Source organism: Pyrus communis, chromosome 5 (genome assembly GCF_963583255.1).
Source record: "Pyrus communis chromosome 5, drPyrComm1.1, whole genome shotgun sequence".
Lineage (NCBI taxonomy): Eukaryota > Viridiplantae > Streptophyta > Magnoliopsida > Rosales > Rosaceae > Pyrus > Pyrus communis.
The window spans coordinates 28,460,722-28,476,903 of NC_084807.1; the positions used below are offsets into that span (position 1 = coordinate 28,460,722).

Genomic DNA, 16,182 nt, shown 5'->3' on the forward strand with positions numbered 1-16,182 from the left:
TAAAAACACAATGAACAAATTTGAAATCCAAGCAAAAGACTATAACCAAAAATGCATCTTACCTTAAAAATAATTAAGGGTGGGAGACCAACTATTTGGAGCAAAATTTTAAAACCATATGAAGTGGTTGTTGATAATTTAATTATTACTTAAGTGTTGATTAACATGCTTATTTCCTATTAGTGATACATCACATAACAAATGGGGTGTGATATTCACGCACCCCATTTTACTTCTCATACACCCTTGATAATTTTCTGCCGTCGGATCGGATGAATTGAAGAAGATCAACGGACATAAATTATCAAGGGGAGTGTGAGAAGTAAATCCACACACCCTTTTGCAAATTTGATTAAAAAAAAAAAAGTTGATCTACCTATCATTACCCAATAATTAAACATGCAAAGAATATTTATAAGTGTATGATGAGCAAATATAAAAGGAAAGTAGAAGCACTCTTGATATGACTTTTCAGATTGGCAAACAACTCGAAGGCATTCACAAACAAAAACTTTGAGATGATGTGAACAATGCTAATTCTACAAATTGGTGTGCCATAAAACTAGTAAAACCATAGCAAATAAAATCAAACCTAAATTAGGAAAAAAAGAAAGAGAAGTGTATGACTTGGTATACAGCTAATAACTAGGATTGTTTTATTCTTTGAAAGGCATTGAGGGATGTTTTATTTATGTGATGTTGCATTTCACATTACATATTTACTCAATTGAATTTTGTAGCTAATAACTGGGACTAATCAGGTGAAAATCAAAATTCACATACGTATGAACAAACAAACGATGGACAACGAAATTCGAAAGTTAGAATATTATTAAATAAACAAGAATGCTGAAATAGTTACAAAATTCGTAAGAATCTTACTACCTTCAATCTCAAACTAAATTACAAACTATATTTATAGCGACATAAACCTAAGAAACTTCAACGCGTAGATACAAAAAATACACTAATACAAAATCAAATCAATTCTCTATTAATTTACTAAATAAACGAATAAATTCCAACATAATCCACTATAGCTTTACGTAACTTTGTGTGTAGCTAGCTAGATGCATGACTTGGAATCAAATTGTAAAATGTAGGTTACAAACGTACAATACAAGTTAAGTCTCCACTTATGGTAAAAATTTATGCACAGATGCTTGATCATGTAATTTGTAAGACATATTTTACAAAAATATGAGATTTTTGTGCATTTTCATCCCACTTAACTTCCCGTGGTCTCATCCGACGTCAGAACTATTCCAATCAGTCAGTCTTCTCCTACAATCATACCCTAGAAGAAGAAATGCAATTGTGTTGAGTTCTACGGTGAACTCCAAAAGCAATGAACTTGAAGCTGAGATGCCAAATTGCCAATTTGGCAATTACGATCATCTTTCCAAGAACCCAACAGTCCAGCCCACAAACATCTCAACAGGTTGGCCTGATGCAGAGCAGAATCAGCAGATCACTGATCACCCTGACTTCCTTGCAAATTGCAATAAATTAATAATACAACTAGCATATATCTGCAACTAAAATCAGCAGATCACTGATCACCCTCACTCCCTTGCAAATTGCAATAAATGAATCTTTTAAATAGTAAAAATAATATATTAAAAAGGGTGCATGATAAGAGGCATGGGGACACTGCATTATATAAATGATTGTGTCTTTTTCTCTATTTTGTCTTTGTTATATGATATCATCATCTTACTGAATAATACTAGTCCTCCCCACTCAGTAAATTTTATATAAATTCTCTCTATCTTCTCTCTCTCTCCTACTCCTCAACTTAAAGTGACCAAACCGAAGCAAACCTAGACTCTATTTCTCTCTCTCTAGCATTTTGTTGCTGTTGTGTTTCTGTCACTTCAGTGTGCTTTCTGTTTGCTCTGTTTCTGGGTTTTCTTTGAGAATGTATGCAGAGACTGGGCTTTTGTTCCCCTATTTACAGAATTCTCCTCAGGATTTCCAGCAGCTGGAGGAGTTCTGCAGAACCCAAAAGTCAATTGCTCCAATGGTACCCTCTCTCTCTCTCTCTCCCTCTCTCTCTCTCTCTCTCTCTCTACACACATGTGTATGCACTTTTTTTGTAAATTTTTATTAGTTCTGTGATTTTTGTCTTGGTTTTTCTCATAGATTTGCTTGATCTGCATTGAATTGATTGTTTCTGAGATGGGTTTTAGCTGAATTAGTGGAAAGTTTGTGAATTTGGGTTGCTCTCTTGTGATTTAGTCTATGCTCTGTCCCATTAAATCAATAACCCTCCCCCTCCGTTTGTTTCTCGAGAAAATGGGGACTATCTATGGATTCAGTATATATGAAGCTCAAAGTTCAAAACTTTGACATTTATTTATGTTTATTGGTTTAATTTTTCACCTAATTCCCTGTCTGATTGCTGAGAAAACCAGTGGGAAAATGTCAAATTTTGGGGATTCAAGTTAGGAAGTGGGAAAGAGAGAAACTTGCTAATTTCTCTGACAAATTCTTTGTAAAGTTTGAATATTTAACAATCAAACAAGTCATAAATGTTTAATTTTGGAGAGGAAAAAGATGGATTTTTCCTTCTTCTTAATTATCAATGTTTCTCCCACATTTAATCATAAACTTCAATCCAAAACACTGTTTCTGGTTCCCAACAACAACAAAAAAACCCTATCTCACTAAGTAGCGTCGGCTGTATAAATCCCAGAATGTCGATTTTGCACCGCCTTGTTTCCGGGTTTCCAAAAAAAAAAAAAAAGAAAAGGAAAATAAAAATATCTTGGTCTTCTTGTTTTTTTTTCATCAGGGCATGCAATGTAACAGCTGGACTTTGCTTTATGTGCTGGATTATCTGGAAAAGTGTAAAACAGAGATACTGGTGTAATTGGAAACGTTTTCGTAGTTACGTGCTCTATTATTTTTCCTCCATTTTTCAAATGCAGTCTGAATGCTAAAGAAGGAAAACATCTTCTTTGTTTTTTTAACTTGAGTGGTAAAAATAGTTAAATCTTCGTGGAAGGGTAATATATGTGTTAAAAAGAATTACTTTGCGGTAAAATTTACTGCCCAATTATTGGTGAGTGTCATAAAGTTAGAGAGGTTGCCAACTTTTCCACTTTGTTTGTTTTGGTCTATTTTTTAGGCATTGCCAATCACTTTTCATGTTTGTTTAGGTCTGAAGTTGTGTTTTTTCTTTGGCTAATGCAGAATTGCTTCTCCGAGGCTTCGATGATAGCGGATTATGACCTGGGAGGAGAATGGGATCTATTCAAGGCTCCAGAGCCTATCATCGAAGAACCGGCCATTGGCCTTGATCCCATGACACCCATGACAGCAGCCATTTCAATGATATCTTGCAGCGAAGATGTCACCTCCTCTCAAGGACTCAAGGTTGCAGACCTTGAATCACTTCAAAGTGAGCAGCTTTTGAACGATGTCTTCTATGACAAGGATATCTTAGGGAAGGACACGATGGGAGCACCGCTTTCTGAGGAACTAGATATCAAAATTCCTGTTTTGGCAGCGGATGGAAATCATATTCAGGAAAACAAACCGCTCCGTGACGTGTCGTTTCAGAAGAGTGTCAGCTCAGGATGTTTAACCTCAATGGACTGGGTGCACGGAACTTCAACGAAGCCAAGTTTTCTGGATTTTCCTGGGATGGATTTGGGTGCTTATGGGATTCGTAGAGCGTTCAGTGAAGGAGATATTAAGGTCAGATATAGTTAGCTTAGTTATTTTATGCTATATACATATGAGGTTTGAAAATATTTAAATTCTTACGAGAATTAAAGTATCACCTGTCTACACAACAACGATTCGGGTGAGAAGAGTTATGAATCAAAAGGTCATGAAATGATGAAAAGTAGACCCTGTTACTTCAATGGACATCTGACTTTGACAGCCTATGTTTCTCATACAAACAACGATTGAGTCCTTATCTCATAGCCTTTAGACAATCTATAACGAAATGAACCCCGTGCCTTCCATATTTTTCGGTCTATTAAACAATCCCATTCCTTAGAGAAGTTACCAAACGTTTTCCAGCTGTGAGATTGATGCATTTGTGCAACCGCACATCTACAAATCAGGGAGTTTTTAAGACAGATTGATAATTCATTTATTTCCAATAGATCAATAAGTAATTATTGGCTTTGTAACAAAGACTGGTGGACTGAGAAATGTTTAGACATGTCTGGCTATTTCCACAGGATGGGACTAGGTCATTGATACTGAGTTTTTATGACAGACTCTCGGTAACAGTAACACAAGCCTCATCCAGTCGTCTGTAGAGCGGCCCATAGTTATCAGCAACTGCAGCAGTGAGGAACGCAGGGAAAAGCTTTCAAGATACCGCAACAAGAAGACAAAGAGGAACTTCGGCAGGAAAATCAAGGTAAAATCCCGATCAATATTGTTTCTACGGACTCACTACTGTAACATTGAATAAATAATTGAATGGAAACATATCGGAGTGAGATATACAGTCAAAATTCCTGCATAGCTTTGTACCGAAGCAACATTTGCAGCATTGGACAAGCATTATCTGTTTCTTTTATTCTATTAATCAATGATCTTACGCACATTTCACCTTTTCCGATTGACCTTTGTGATTGTTTACTCGAGGCTGTTGAAACAGGGTTGGTTGTTCGCTTTATATGCATCGATGATTTTCAGTCCCGTTAATAGCTTTAGATTAAAAAAAGCTGCATGTCTGTACTTGAGTAACTACAACAGCATCTCTTGTCGATTGAAGCACCTTATTATATACTTCCCGTTTTCTGGATTCGGCCCTTGAGCTCATACGTTACAGTAAGTAGGAAACTGATTAAATGCTTTCGTTTCAGTATGCGTGCAGGAAGGCTCTTGCAGACAACCAGCCAAGGATCCGCGGAAGGTTTGCCAAGACCGAAGAATCGTATGCCAAGAGGCAAATAACCGTTGACTAATATATATAATATATGTATGAAATAATAATAATAAGAATGTAGAAATGAAGTAGCTAGGTCGAATGATGATGTAGTGGAAGAGATGAGATCGGTAGTAGTAATCAGTTTAGGCTAGACAACCCAAAATCCTCCTCTGCCAAGTGTTTGATCTCTTATATCATCTTCTGTAATAATAAGCTCTTCTATGGACCTACGTACGTACATGGCCAAACTACGTATGGATATAAATACGGCGTATGTATGTTGAATAAGGGTGTATGTATGTTGAATAATCGGGCGGGGGAAGCAAACAGTTGTATTTGTTCATATCCTATGTAATGAAATGGCAATCTTTCTACTTTCTAGTCCCTCTCCTCCACTTCTGCAATGGTGCTTTCGCTCAACAATGGTAATTTGATCACTTTCTTGAGATGGAATGTTTATTTCAATTTATTTCATTGGTTTCAATTCAACCAATCCGACCAAATTTTGATCGGTTTCAAATCAATCCGGCCAAAATTTGATCGGTTTCAATGATTCATGCTTTTTTCCCCCTTAGTTGATGGGATTATGTATAGAACCAATCCTTTATCGTCTAATTTTAGTTTTGTCGTATACACAAGTGATGAATTGTTTTGATAGATAGAATCTTTCTTTTTAGCTTATTACATTCCGAGGTTAAATAATATTTCGAACCAAAGAATAACTTGACAAAAGGCCATCTCAAAATGGGGATTGAGTGACTCAGGCTTGGCGGCTCGATTGTAGTATGAGTGTGGACATATTGATTAGAGCGGCATACTTGCTCCACCTATATACACTTGAGTTCGAATCTTTCTTCCGCTTTGTGTTAAAGGTAAAAGGCGGGGTCAGACCTTATCAGATCTTTCTTCCGCTTGGTTTCTCCCGTACCAAAAAATCGTGAGTGGTCTGAGAAAATTTTACAAAACAACAAAAGCTTGCAGTTTGATTTGCATCTGACTCCAAATTTTGCAAGGACGATCCCCTCGTTACATTATCCTCCTAGCGCGAGGTCGGTGACAGCCGCCCATAGTTCCGCCACGTCACCACCTCATTGCTCCGACCGTCGACGTTGTCATCCTCTTGTCTTGCAACCTTCCTACCGATCACTCGTAACTAATCTCAGTTACAATTTCTCGTACATACAAATATATGCAAACTGAACAAGTACACTGTGCTGTGTGTGTTCCAACTTCCAAAAACATGGGATTGTTAGAGATGGGCCCACATCATAACATAAGCTGCTGCTGTCGAACCTTTTTGGTGTCAAAATTTGTTGAAACACCATAACCATCAAAGCTTCATGGAAGAACGAACTCGTATACGCCTGTACGGGCGGCCGACCCTTCTAAATTCTCACAAGGCGGGACTCCGAGCAGGCGTTAGCGACACAAGAATACAAAAGTCCTAATATTGTAATACACGTGGTTCTATATACAGGCATATACGTGATCCGACTGTCGAACACAAGATTTTCTTTGTGCCCAATCCCTTTCTTCTTAAAATTCAACTCCAAGAACACATTGTTTGACGATTGTCTTGTGCTGGTAGGTTGGCGTTGACCTCCCAAAAAATTAGTGGTTGGTGAATCTCTACACGAAATCTCAAAAACCCATCCACCTAAAAACACAACCAATCTCAAAAAACAAACACCCACCTTCGCAACACAACCCACAACATAAAAATGTTGGGAAAAACATCCCTCAACCGTCTCTCACGAGCTATCCGTCGATGCAACAAAAAAAAAAAAAAAAAAAAAAACAAACCTTATCGAAAAACACCAATTTACAAATCGAAAAATATGAAAGAAAATGTCAACTTCCATTTGGGCCTGAAAACAGAGGGAGGCCACGATGCTATTCAGTTTCAAGAACAGAGAAGTTCAACCCAACACCACCACCACCACCAAACCAAAACTTCTTAGCAAATTTTATTTTTCCTTGTACCGCAAAAACAATAATTTGAGAGAAGGCCATCTTCGCCCCTCCCTCGACAACTTCAAAGTATCATTTCTTTTTTTTTTTTTTTTTTTTGGTCCTTGGCTCGGAGACGGCCTGTTAGGTCCCCACCGATTTTTCGAAACAATGTGACGACCCCTACCCGCTGAGGTCAATTTTTAGAACAGGAGTTGTACTTGTACTAGCAGGAGAACCAACATGAAAGTTTTTGTGAAGACACCCAAAAAAGAAAGGGAAAAAGAAGATACCCAAAATAACCCCACTAAAAAAAATTGGTGGGAAAATTCTTCAAGAATTTTGAAAACCCAAAAAACAAAAACAGTACCTATGCCGCCGTGCTCCGGTGACCACCATCCTGTCACCCCCCCCCACCCCAATTTTCAGCGCTCCAAACAAAATCCAACAGACGTCAATCAACTAAACAAAACCATCGTACTAAAGTTACAAATTGGTTCAGAACAAAACCAAGAACATAGAACTTCGATTCAATGCGACATTTGTTGTTTCGGATTTAAAGTTTCCAACTTTATTGGAACACAAGACTTTTGCGACATGTCTTTGCACTCTGCAACCAAAAATTTAAAACAAAAATTTTTGGGTTTAAAAGACTCATCCCAAAGAATGGTACTATACTACCAGATTGTCCAAGACGACTATGCTCTCTCTCTCTCTCTCTTTCTCTCTCTCTCTCTCTCTCTCTCTCATGACCTTGCCAGGAAGAATTGCGCTCTAAACACGTTAGGTGCACGTTAGCCCGTACCACTGCTCTCTCTCTCTCTCTCTCTCTCTCTCTCTACAATATAACGCTTTGCAAAGATAACGCCGGCCCCCCTCTCTCTCCCCTCGCTCGTTCTCTCTCTAAAAGCTTTCGCAGAAAATTAAAACAGAAAAAATATTCAGGTATCAAATTTTATTCCCTTCCGCTGCTTAACATAATTACATTACAATTACAACAATTTTATTTTCTCTCTCCTCTCTCTCTCTCTCTCTGCGCTCTGAAGCAGTTGGAAAGAGACTTCCTGGATATATAGATAGATCCCTATTTCCCAATCCAACTTTTTTCTTCTCAATTTCGATCCTTTTCGTCTAATTCTCGAGCATTCTTTCTGCGCTGTTTCTCTCCCAATTTTTCTGTTTGTTTCCCGAGAAAACGATTCTGTAGCGGGTATCGTTTGAACTGCTCTGTTTTGAGGAAACCCAGTTGGGGATTAGGGTTTATAGGCGATTTGGGAATTGGGTTTTTTATGAAATCAAAAGGGTTTGTTGGATGTTAATGCTGCAGTGAAAAGATTTCACCTTTTGGGTTTATGGGATTCATCGATTCGTGGAGTTTGTGAATTTTGATTTTCTGATACAATGATTATCAAGAAGAATCTCAAATCCCAAATGCCGAGTCTGAAACGGTGCAGACTCGGCGAGTCACCGGGTGAGGACGACGATAACTCGGGCAGGAAGAAGAGGAAGACTAATGGGTATTACCTTCTCAATCTGCTCGGCGAGGTCGCCGCCGGTATTATCCCCGTCAACCTCCACGGCTTGCTCGGCTCAGTTGGGGCCGCCGGTATTATCCCCGAAGTCTCCTGCTCCCCCGAGGATGAGTCGAAGTCGAAGAACAGAGAGTCAGCCGCCACGGCGAAGACGGAGGTTTCGCGGCCGCCACTGGTGAGGACGTCGCGGGGCCGAGTTCAGGTACTTCCTTCTCGGTTTAATGACTCGGTTATTGAGAATTGGAAGAAAGAAAGTAAGACAAGTGTAAGAGATTGTAGTTTAGATGAGGAGACTGAATGTAAAAAAGAGAAACCTAGCTTTAAAGCCCCGAAATTTGTTAGCCAAAATGCGAAAAAGATGAGAAATGTGGATAGAATTGGATATAACAGTAAGAAGTATTCGGCTTTGTGCGAAGAAGATGAAGACGAGGAAGTTGAGGGGAGTGTGCCGTTTAAGAGTTTCGATATTAGAAAGTATTCAAGGTCACCAAGCTCACTTTCGTCAATGCGTGAGCAAATGGTTGAAGATGACAAGCGTGCAGTTGTGGAAATTGATGAAGAAGATGGTTTAGTGGGGACAGTGAAGGCTGCGAAGGAGAATGGCGAGAGGAAAGATGGGTTGTATGGACCTGAAGATTTCTATTCGGGTGATACAGTGTGGGCAATGCCAGGGAAAAATGAGCCTTTCTGGCCTGCCATTGTCATTGATCCAATGTCGCAAGCGCCCGAGCTAGTTTTGAGGGCTTGCATCCCTGATGCAGCTTGTGTGATGTTCTTTGGATACTCTGGGAATGGGAATCAACGGGTATGAATTACTTTCCATACGGAGTTCATCTGTTTTTCTGAAATTGTGATGTTTTCATGTTTGGAAGAGTGGCATTTATTATAAGATTTTGTATGATCTTGAACAGGATTATGCTTGGGTTGAACGTGGCAAGATTTTTCCCTTTATGGATTATGTGGACAGGTGTGTGTGGCTGTTGTTGTTTCGTAAACTTTTGAGTTGCGATTTGGTAACTGCTTTGTCGTTATGTAACATTTTACTTGGTATAGGTTCCAGGAGCAGCCTGAATTGAACAGTTGTGAGCCCTGTGAATTCCAGATGGCAATTGAGGAGGCATTTTTGGTGGAACAAGGATTTACAGAAAAGTTGATAGCAGATATAAATATGGCAGCAATGTATGATGATTCTCTACAGAGAGGGGTTCAAGAGGCTACCGGTTCAAATCATGATCTGGACCAGGCAAGTTCTCTCACAGCACTGTTTCCTGTCTTTTAAATTCTGTAGTTTCTAGGACACAATATTGAACATAGAATTGCTCAAACATCCAAAGATTAATTCAAACGGTTCTGTATCATCAGAACGGGGTTTGCTGATGGAAGTTTGGCTATTGCTTAGTTATTGAGAACAGAACTGTGCTTCATTGCGGAGATATCCAGTGTTGATATACCTTAGGTTCAAAATATATCTTCTTTTTTCTTATTCTCTTAACTATTGAAAGGGAAAGGTTTTCACTGCAATAGTAGACACTTTTCTTTTAGATTTCCAGTGTATTGAATTGGTTTCTTTGAGCAGGATGTATCTGGAAAGAAGAATGACATACGACCCTGTGAAGGCTGCGGCTTGTATGTTCCTTTTAAAATGATAAGGAAAATGAAGGATCCAGCTTCCGGAGGCCAATATCTTTGTAAATTGTGTGCTAGGGTTAGTATGACCTACCTTGTGTTAGGTGTTATTTATTGGTTTTAAATTCTGTTCTTCATAAAAGTAAAAGAAGGGTTTCTCTGTGTTCAGGATATTGTGCATTGTTGACAATACTTGCGTCATTCTTATTGCAGTTAGTAAAGTCAAAACATTATTGTGGGATATGCAAGAAGATTTGGAATCATTCAGACAGTGGAAGTTGGGTGAGGAAACCTACAAACTACCTTGGATTGTGATTATCCGTCCTATCTTTAGAGTGCAGTTCCTTGTCAATTTATTCTTATATATTTCCTTTGTGAGTAGGTCCGATGTGATGGTTGTAAAGTGTGGGTGCATGCAGAATGTGACAAAATCTCCAGCAACCATTTTAAGGTCCGTCTAATATACTAAATACCTAAATTCGTTGTTTTTCTCTTTCATAATGAGTTTGAAGAGATTCTAGACTTCCCTGACAATGTTATTTCCTTTTTGAAGAATTTGGGAGGCACTGACTACTACTGCCCAACTTGCAAAGTCAAGTTTAATTTTGAATTATCAGATTCTGAAAAGGGACAAGCAAATGTAAAGTAAGTCTATTTGACTTTTAATTTTATGAATGAGTTGGTTCTTTTTTTAACCGACTTTTCCCTAATGATTATAGAGTTTTTGGTGCAGATGGAGTAAAAATAATGGTCAGTTGGCGCTGCCTAACAAGGTTACTGTTCTTTGCAACAGCGTGGAAGGCATTTATTTTCCAAGTCTTCACTCGTAAGAATAAGAATGAATGGTTTTCGTTTTTGGTTAGGACTTTTAGTTGGTATTAGTCTTGCTGGTTAAATTCATGTTACTTAATCGTTACATTTTTCATTTTAATATGGAAGTCAATTTGATGTTTACTTTGGTTTGACATCTGAAAATATTTTATTCGTACATTTTCCTTCTTATGTTTCAGTGTTGTGTGCAAGTGTGGCTTCTGTGGGGCAGAAAAGCAAGCACTTAGTTTATGGGAGCGACACACAGGTTCCAAATCGAGAGATTGGAGGACTAGTGTCAGAGTGAAAGGTTCCTTACTGCCACTGGAACAATGGGTACTATTCATTGAGATTCATGTTTTACTCCCCGCCGTTCAATAGTATGCCTTTGCCCTCTCAATTTGGGAAACATACTCAAAATGCAATCTCACTTGACTTTGCAGATGCTGCAGTTAGCAGAGTATCATGAAAATGCTCTCGTGTCTTCTAAGCCTCCTAAGCGGCCTTCTATTAAAGAACGAAAGCAGAAGTTGCTTACTTTTTTGCAAGGTATATTTGTTTTCTATGTTTGTGCATATAATTTTACATTTGATGTAAATTAACTGTATCTCTCTGGTTGCTATGACAGAAAAGTATGAACCTGTTCATGCCAAGTGGACAACAGAACGATGCGCTGTATGTAGATGGGTTGAAGATTGGGACTACAACAAAATCATCATCTGCAACAGGTATGATCAATAGGGTTCATTAGTTTTCATTGTCAAATCCTGATGTCAAGAGGGCCAACTGTTCGATGCCCCTTAGAGACTCCATAGATTATAAAGGCATGAAAATCTGGCTAATGTCTAATGTTTCTTTTCAATCAGATGTCAGATAGCCGTCCATCAAGAATGCTATGGAGCAAGAAATGTTCGGGATTTTACTTCTTGGGTCTGCAAAGCATGTGAAACGCCCGAAGTCAAGCGAGAATGTTGCCTCTGTCCTGTAAAAGGCAAGTTTCTAGCTAGAGTAGATTTGTTGAGTCATGCTCTGTCATTTCACCAAGTTTCATTTAGCTATCATGATCTCATGTCTTTGTTCTGATTGTGCTTATGCACTTTCTCCCTGCAGGAGGTGCGTTAAAGCCAACTGATATTGACGCATTGTGGGTTCATATTACATGTGCTTGGTTCAGACCCGAAGTCTCTTTTGCGAGTGATGAAAAGATGGAGCCTGCTCTTGGGATCTTGAGTATTCCATCAAATTCTTTTGTGAAGGTGGGTTCTTTGTTCTTGTATGTTGTTTTTTGGCTATTCCATTTCATACCGGTGATAATGTTTATGATATATGACATCTAATCACATGATTGACATTGTTCTCTCAAAGACTTATATTCTTAAATGTAACAAACATGGTAATGTAAAAAAGTGACACCTAACCCTTCATATCTACAATTAGTGAATAAAGAATTGAGTTGTACGATAACTTTGACATAGTGGATCTAGAAATGTTCCAGGATGCATCGTGTCATTGATTGTGATTCTAGTTCTTTTAATTTTGTCTTACAGAATGAACCCTGAAATATTTAGCTGATCCAATCTGAGTTTTAATTTTTGTTCGCATCTGCTTCAGATTTGCGTTATCTGTAAGCAAATTCATGGTTCATGTATGCAATGTTGCAAGTGTTCCACTTATTACCATGCAATGTGTGCCTCACGGGCAGGTTATCGAATGGAGGTGAGTTTCTCATTGCTCTTTGTTTGTTCTCATTATACTCGTTTTTATTAGTTTGTGGCGCCTTCTCATTGTGAATCAGATTACCATATATCTGGTGATATGTGATTGCATTTGTTTGTGCATTCTTAATAAGCAGTTGCACAGTTTGGAGAAAAATGGAAAGCAGACCACAAAAATGGTTTCTTACTGTGCTTATCACAGGTGTGGGTTCTCATATTGTCTTATGTCCTATTGCTTCCAAATTGTCGGTTTTCTTGTACATATGTAAGTTCCTAACTCTTTTGTTTTTCATTTTTCGTGCAGGGCTCCAAATCCAGATACTGTTTTAATCATACAGACTCCTCTAGGGGTGTTTTCAGCGAAAAGCCTTCTCCAAAATAAGAAGACTGGTTCAAGGTTAATTTCATCTAATAGAACAAAGCTTGAAGAGGTTTTGACAGTTGAAACTACGGAGTCTGAGCCAGAGCCAGAGCCATTATCTGCTGCAAGGTGCCGGGTATACAAAAGATTGAAAAATAACAAGGTATTCTACCTTGATGCCTAGTTGCCTCTACCATAAACATTATAGTGATCATCAATTGACATCAACAGTTAGATTGTTGAATTAGTTTGATCTGTAATTAGCCTCATGATTATTATTTTTCCTCTGATTCTAGAGAACCGAAGAAGAAATCGTTGCCCACCAAGTGAAGGGACCTTCCCATCATCCCTTGGAAGCAATTCGAAGTTTGAACACATTCAGAGTAATTTTTTTACCTTTCAGAATTTGATGGAATAGATTGTCTTTTTTATGCCTTTTTATATGGGATGTAAAATAAATGAACCTCGAACTGACATTTTTTTTCAATAGGTAGTAGAGGATCCTCCGACTTTTTCATCTTTTAGAGAACGGCTATACCATTTACAGGCAAGGATCTTTCTCATTTCCCATTCGATATTCAATGTTCATTTTCTTACTGAATGTATATGAATGCAGAGAACCGAACACGATCGTGTTTGCTTTGGTAGATCTGGGATACATGGATGGGGTCTCTTTGCACGTAGAGACATACAAGAAGGAGAAATGGTGTGAAATTTGAACATTGTCTATCATTAAGATTACCAGCTTTTGTATCTTGAGAAATTAATCCATTTTGTTGAAAACAGAATGTACTAAGAAGTGTGCGTCTGATCCAGGTTCTTGAATATCGGGGTGAACAGGTGAGACGTAGCGTTGCAGATCTTAGGGAGGCACGGTATAGATCAGAAGGCAAAGACTGTTATGTGAGTTAAATTCTTTTCAAGTGGTTTAAACAATTACCTTCAAGTCGGCTCTAGTTGTCTCTGGAGCCATGTGATTCCCAAGTTCTGCTGTTTCCAGCTAGAATGTCAGCTCTTAAATTCTTTGTGCTCCTTTTTCTTTACATTCTTGCTTCTTTTCTCATTGCTCATGTTTACTCTGCAGTTGTTTAAGATCAGTGAAGAAGTGGTGGTAGATGCCACTGATAAAGGCAATATAGCACGCCTGATCAACCATTCGGTAAGTCATTGTGATGATTGTTAGGGTGCTGTCCTTATGTGATTTGCTCTTCGACTGTTCTTCAATAGATTCATTCGTGTACTTGTTGCCAGCTTGTTTCTGTTGTCACTGTCACTCGTCTTTACTGGTTTAATATTATTGCCTATCTTTACTACAGTGCATGCCGAATTGCTACGCGAGGATCATGAGTGTGGGTGATGAAGAAAGCCGGATTGTACTTATTGCAAAGGCTGATGTAACTTGCGGCGATGAACTAACGTATGTCTCTCCATTTCTCTTTCTCACCATCTCTCAGTTCTTTACGAGGAAGCTATTTAGCTTAACACTGCTGCATATTCCGTTGTTGACTCTCGCAGGTACGATTACTTGTTCGATCCCAACGAGCCTGACGAATTAAAAGTTCCATGTCTATGTAAAGCTCCCAACTGTCGCAAATTCATGAATTAGTAGGATGATGATGGAGATATACCCACTCACTTGCTCGGCCATTGTTTGTCCGCAAGGAACAACAACTAACCCCCCCCCCCCCCCCTCCATATACCAAATTTGTAATTTTGCCAAGGATAAAAAAAAGCAGAAAAAAGGAATATTGTATTTTTATTTTCATTTTTCTTTGGACAAACTTCTAAGCTTAATAAAAGCTAATAGTTTTTGCCGGCTTTTCGGTTTGGGGTAATTTGTGTATATTTCTGTCTATTACCCCCGAATTCTAATCGAACATCGTAGTTTCTTCGTTAGCGATGATATCAGGATAGCGATTTTAACACTCCTCTTTATAATAGTGTCTTAACATCGTTGTTTCTTCGTTAGCAAGGATTAACATGTCTTAATCGAGTGTTTCACCATCAGAACACGGCGTTTCCGTCCAATCCAAGTACTCGTCCATGGAGATTCGCTGGAGACAACTCGGTATCCTGCGTACGAGTACTATTGGCGAGCACCGAAATCATCCTCATAAGCCCGGACGGCAAGATACTCAAGGCCCCATTTTACTGAGAGCGTGTCGCACGCTTTTTAGCACAACAGTTGCTATTTTCTTCCTCCTGAAACTCTTCAAAACAGCAATGCCGGACACGTAAAGATATTCCGGTGCCCGAGATGGGAGATACTGAAGGATAGCCTGGTCTCTGGACACCGTGACGTCCGCAACTCCCACAAGTTCTTGTCGCTCGGAAGTTTATGTACAAGCCCAGAAAGCGCTTCAGCCTGTATTTGCAGAAACAAAATTTAACTAAAAATTATTTACAATATATGACTCTAAATCTGTCTTGCACTTTAGATTAGTTTAAAAGGAAAACTAATGAAAATGGTTTGAAAATTTTGAGTTTTAACGATAAGGACAAAATAAAGGATAAAGTGAATGGTACCAATATTGATTTTTCAGCGTAAAAATGTGATTTTTCGTTAAACTTATAAAGTATTTTATTTTTATTAATAAAAAAATGCTCAAAGTAGAATATCGCCGTATAAAAAAAATAATAGAAAACTGGAAGAAGGTGAAGAAGAAATCATGAATGCTCTGTTGAGAATTAAGCTGCCTACTAGCCTTGGAGTTAATCTGCAGAAGCTAAACCTGCAGTTGAAATCGAAAGGAAGCTGAGAAATTTTGAAGAAAATGAAGAACTTGCTAAATTTAGAAGGAGCCGTTAGTTTCAAATTGCAACGGCTAGTTTCATTTCCTGTTTTAGAAAGATTACAGCTGGTGTTCTTATCTTTTTAATTGTACTGTGCTTTCTCATCTTCTTCCAGGTGGATGGATGATATCCTCCGATGACCATTAATGGCCGGAGATGAGTTCTAGGTCCCTAGAGTGTAGGATCTGTTTTTGACCAGCTGTGAGGAATATAGTCCTTGTAATTTCTTTTGTTCGAATTAATGAAAAACAGTCTTTTGCTCCTCTCTCTCTCTCTCTCTTGAAAAACACAGATTTCTTCAAACTACTACCAAAAAGTTTCAATCTTTATCAAAGATTATCAACCTAAACACCATGCCTGGTACCATTTCAAACATGCTCCAGCTTGAACATAAGCTGCCTTCCTCAACTCACCCCCATTTCTAAACAAACTCATGACCTTCCAACCAAACTCACTCACCAAATACTTGAACTCTCTCTTTCTGTCAACACC

The 16,182-nt window shown here is 38.5% G+C and overlaps 2 protein-coding genes across 3 annotated transcripts; both read left to right on the top strand.

The window, feature by feature from the left end:
- The first annotated feature begins 1,767 nt into the window (after positions 1–1,767).
- On the top strand, positions 1,768–5,277 carry LOC137735627 (zinc finger protein CONSTANS-LIKE 9-like). Of its 2 annotated transcripts, none has more exons than XR_011068669.1 (4): positions 1,768–2,026; positions 3,199–3,705; positions 4,203–4,387; positions 4,839–5,277. XR_011068669.1 is itself a non-coding variant. In XM_068475074.1 (4 exons), exons 1-4 carry the CDS (start codon positions 1,922–1,924, stop codon positions 4,938–4,940), a joined length of 861 nt encoding a protein of 286 aa, XP_068331175.1. In that variant the 5' UTR covers positions 1,773–1,921; the 3' UTR covers positions 4,941–5,277. The 2 variants fall into 2 exon arrangements, 1 of the variants encoding a protein (XP_068331175.1); XM_068475074.1 differs by having other exon boundaries at positions 1,773–2,026; positions 4,241–4,387.
- Positions 5,278–7,672: 2,395 nt separating this feature from the next.
- On the top strand, positions 7,673–14,713 carry LOC137735629 (histone-lysine N-methyltransferase ATX4-like). The gene is made up of 23 exons (XM_068475076.1): positions 7,673–9,190; positions 9,297–9,352; positions 9,439–9,628; positions 9,962–10,090; positions 10,225–10,293; positions 10,394–10,462; positions 10,565–10,656; positions 10,745–10,837; positions 11,022–11,157; positions 11,265–11,370; positions 11,450–11,549; positions 11,688–11,812; positions 11,932–12,077; positions 12,433–12,537; positions 12,674–12,738; positions 12,841–13,060; positions 13,194–13,280; positions 13,388–13,444; positions 13,514–13,603; positions 13,714–13,800; positions 13,982–14,056; positions 14,214–14,314; positions 14,413–14,713. Exons 1-23 carry the CDS (start codon positions 8,255–8,257, stop codon positions 14,501–14,503), a joined length of 3,225 nt encoding a protein of 1,074 aa, XP_068331177.1. The 5' UTR covers positions 7,673–8,254; the 3' UTR covers positions 14,504–14,713.
- Positions 14,714–16,182: the final 1,469 nt, after the last annotated feature.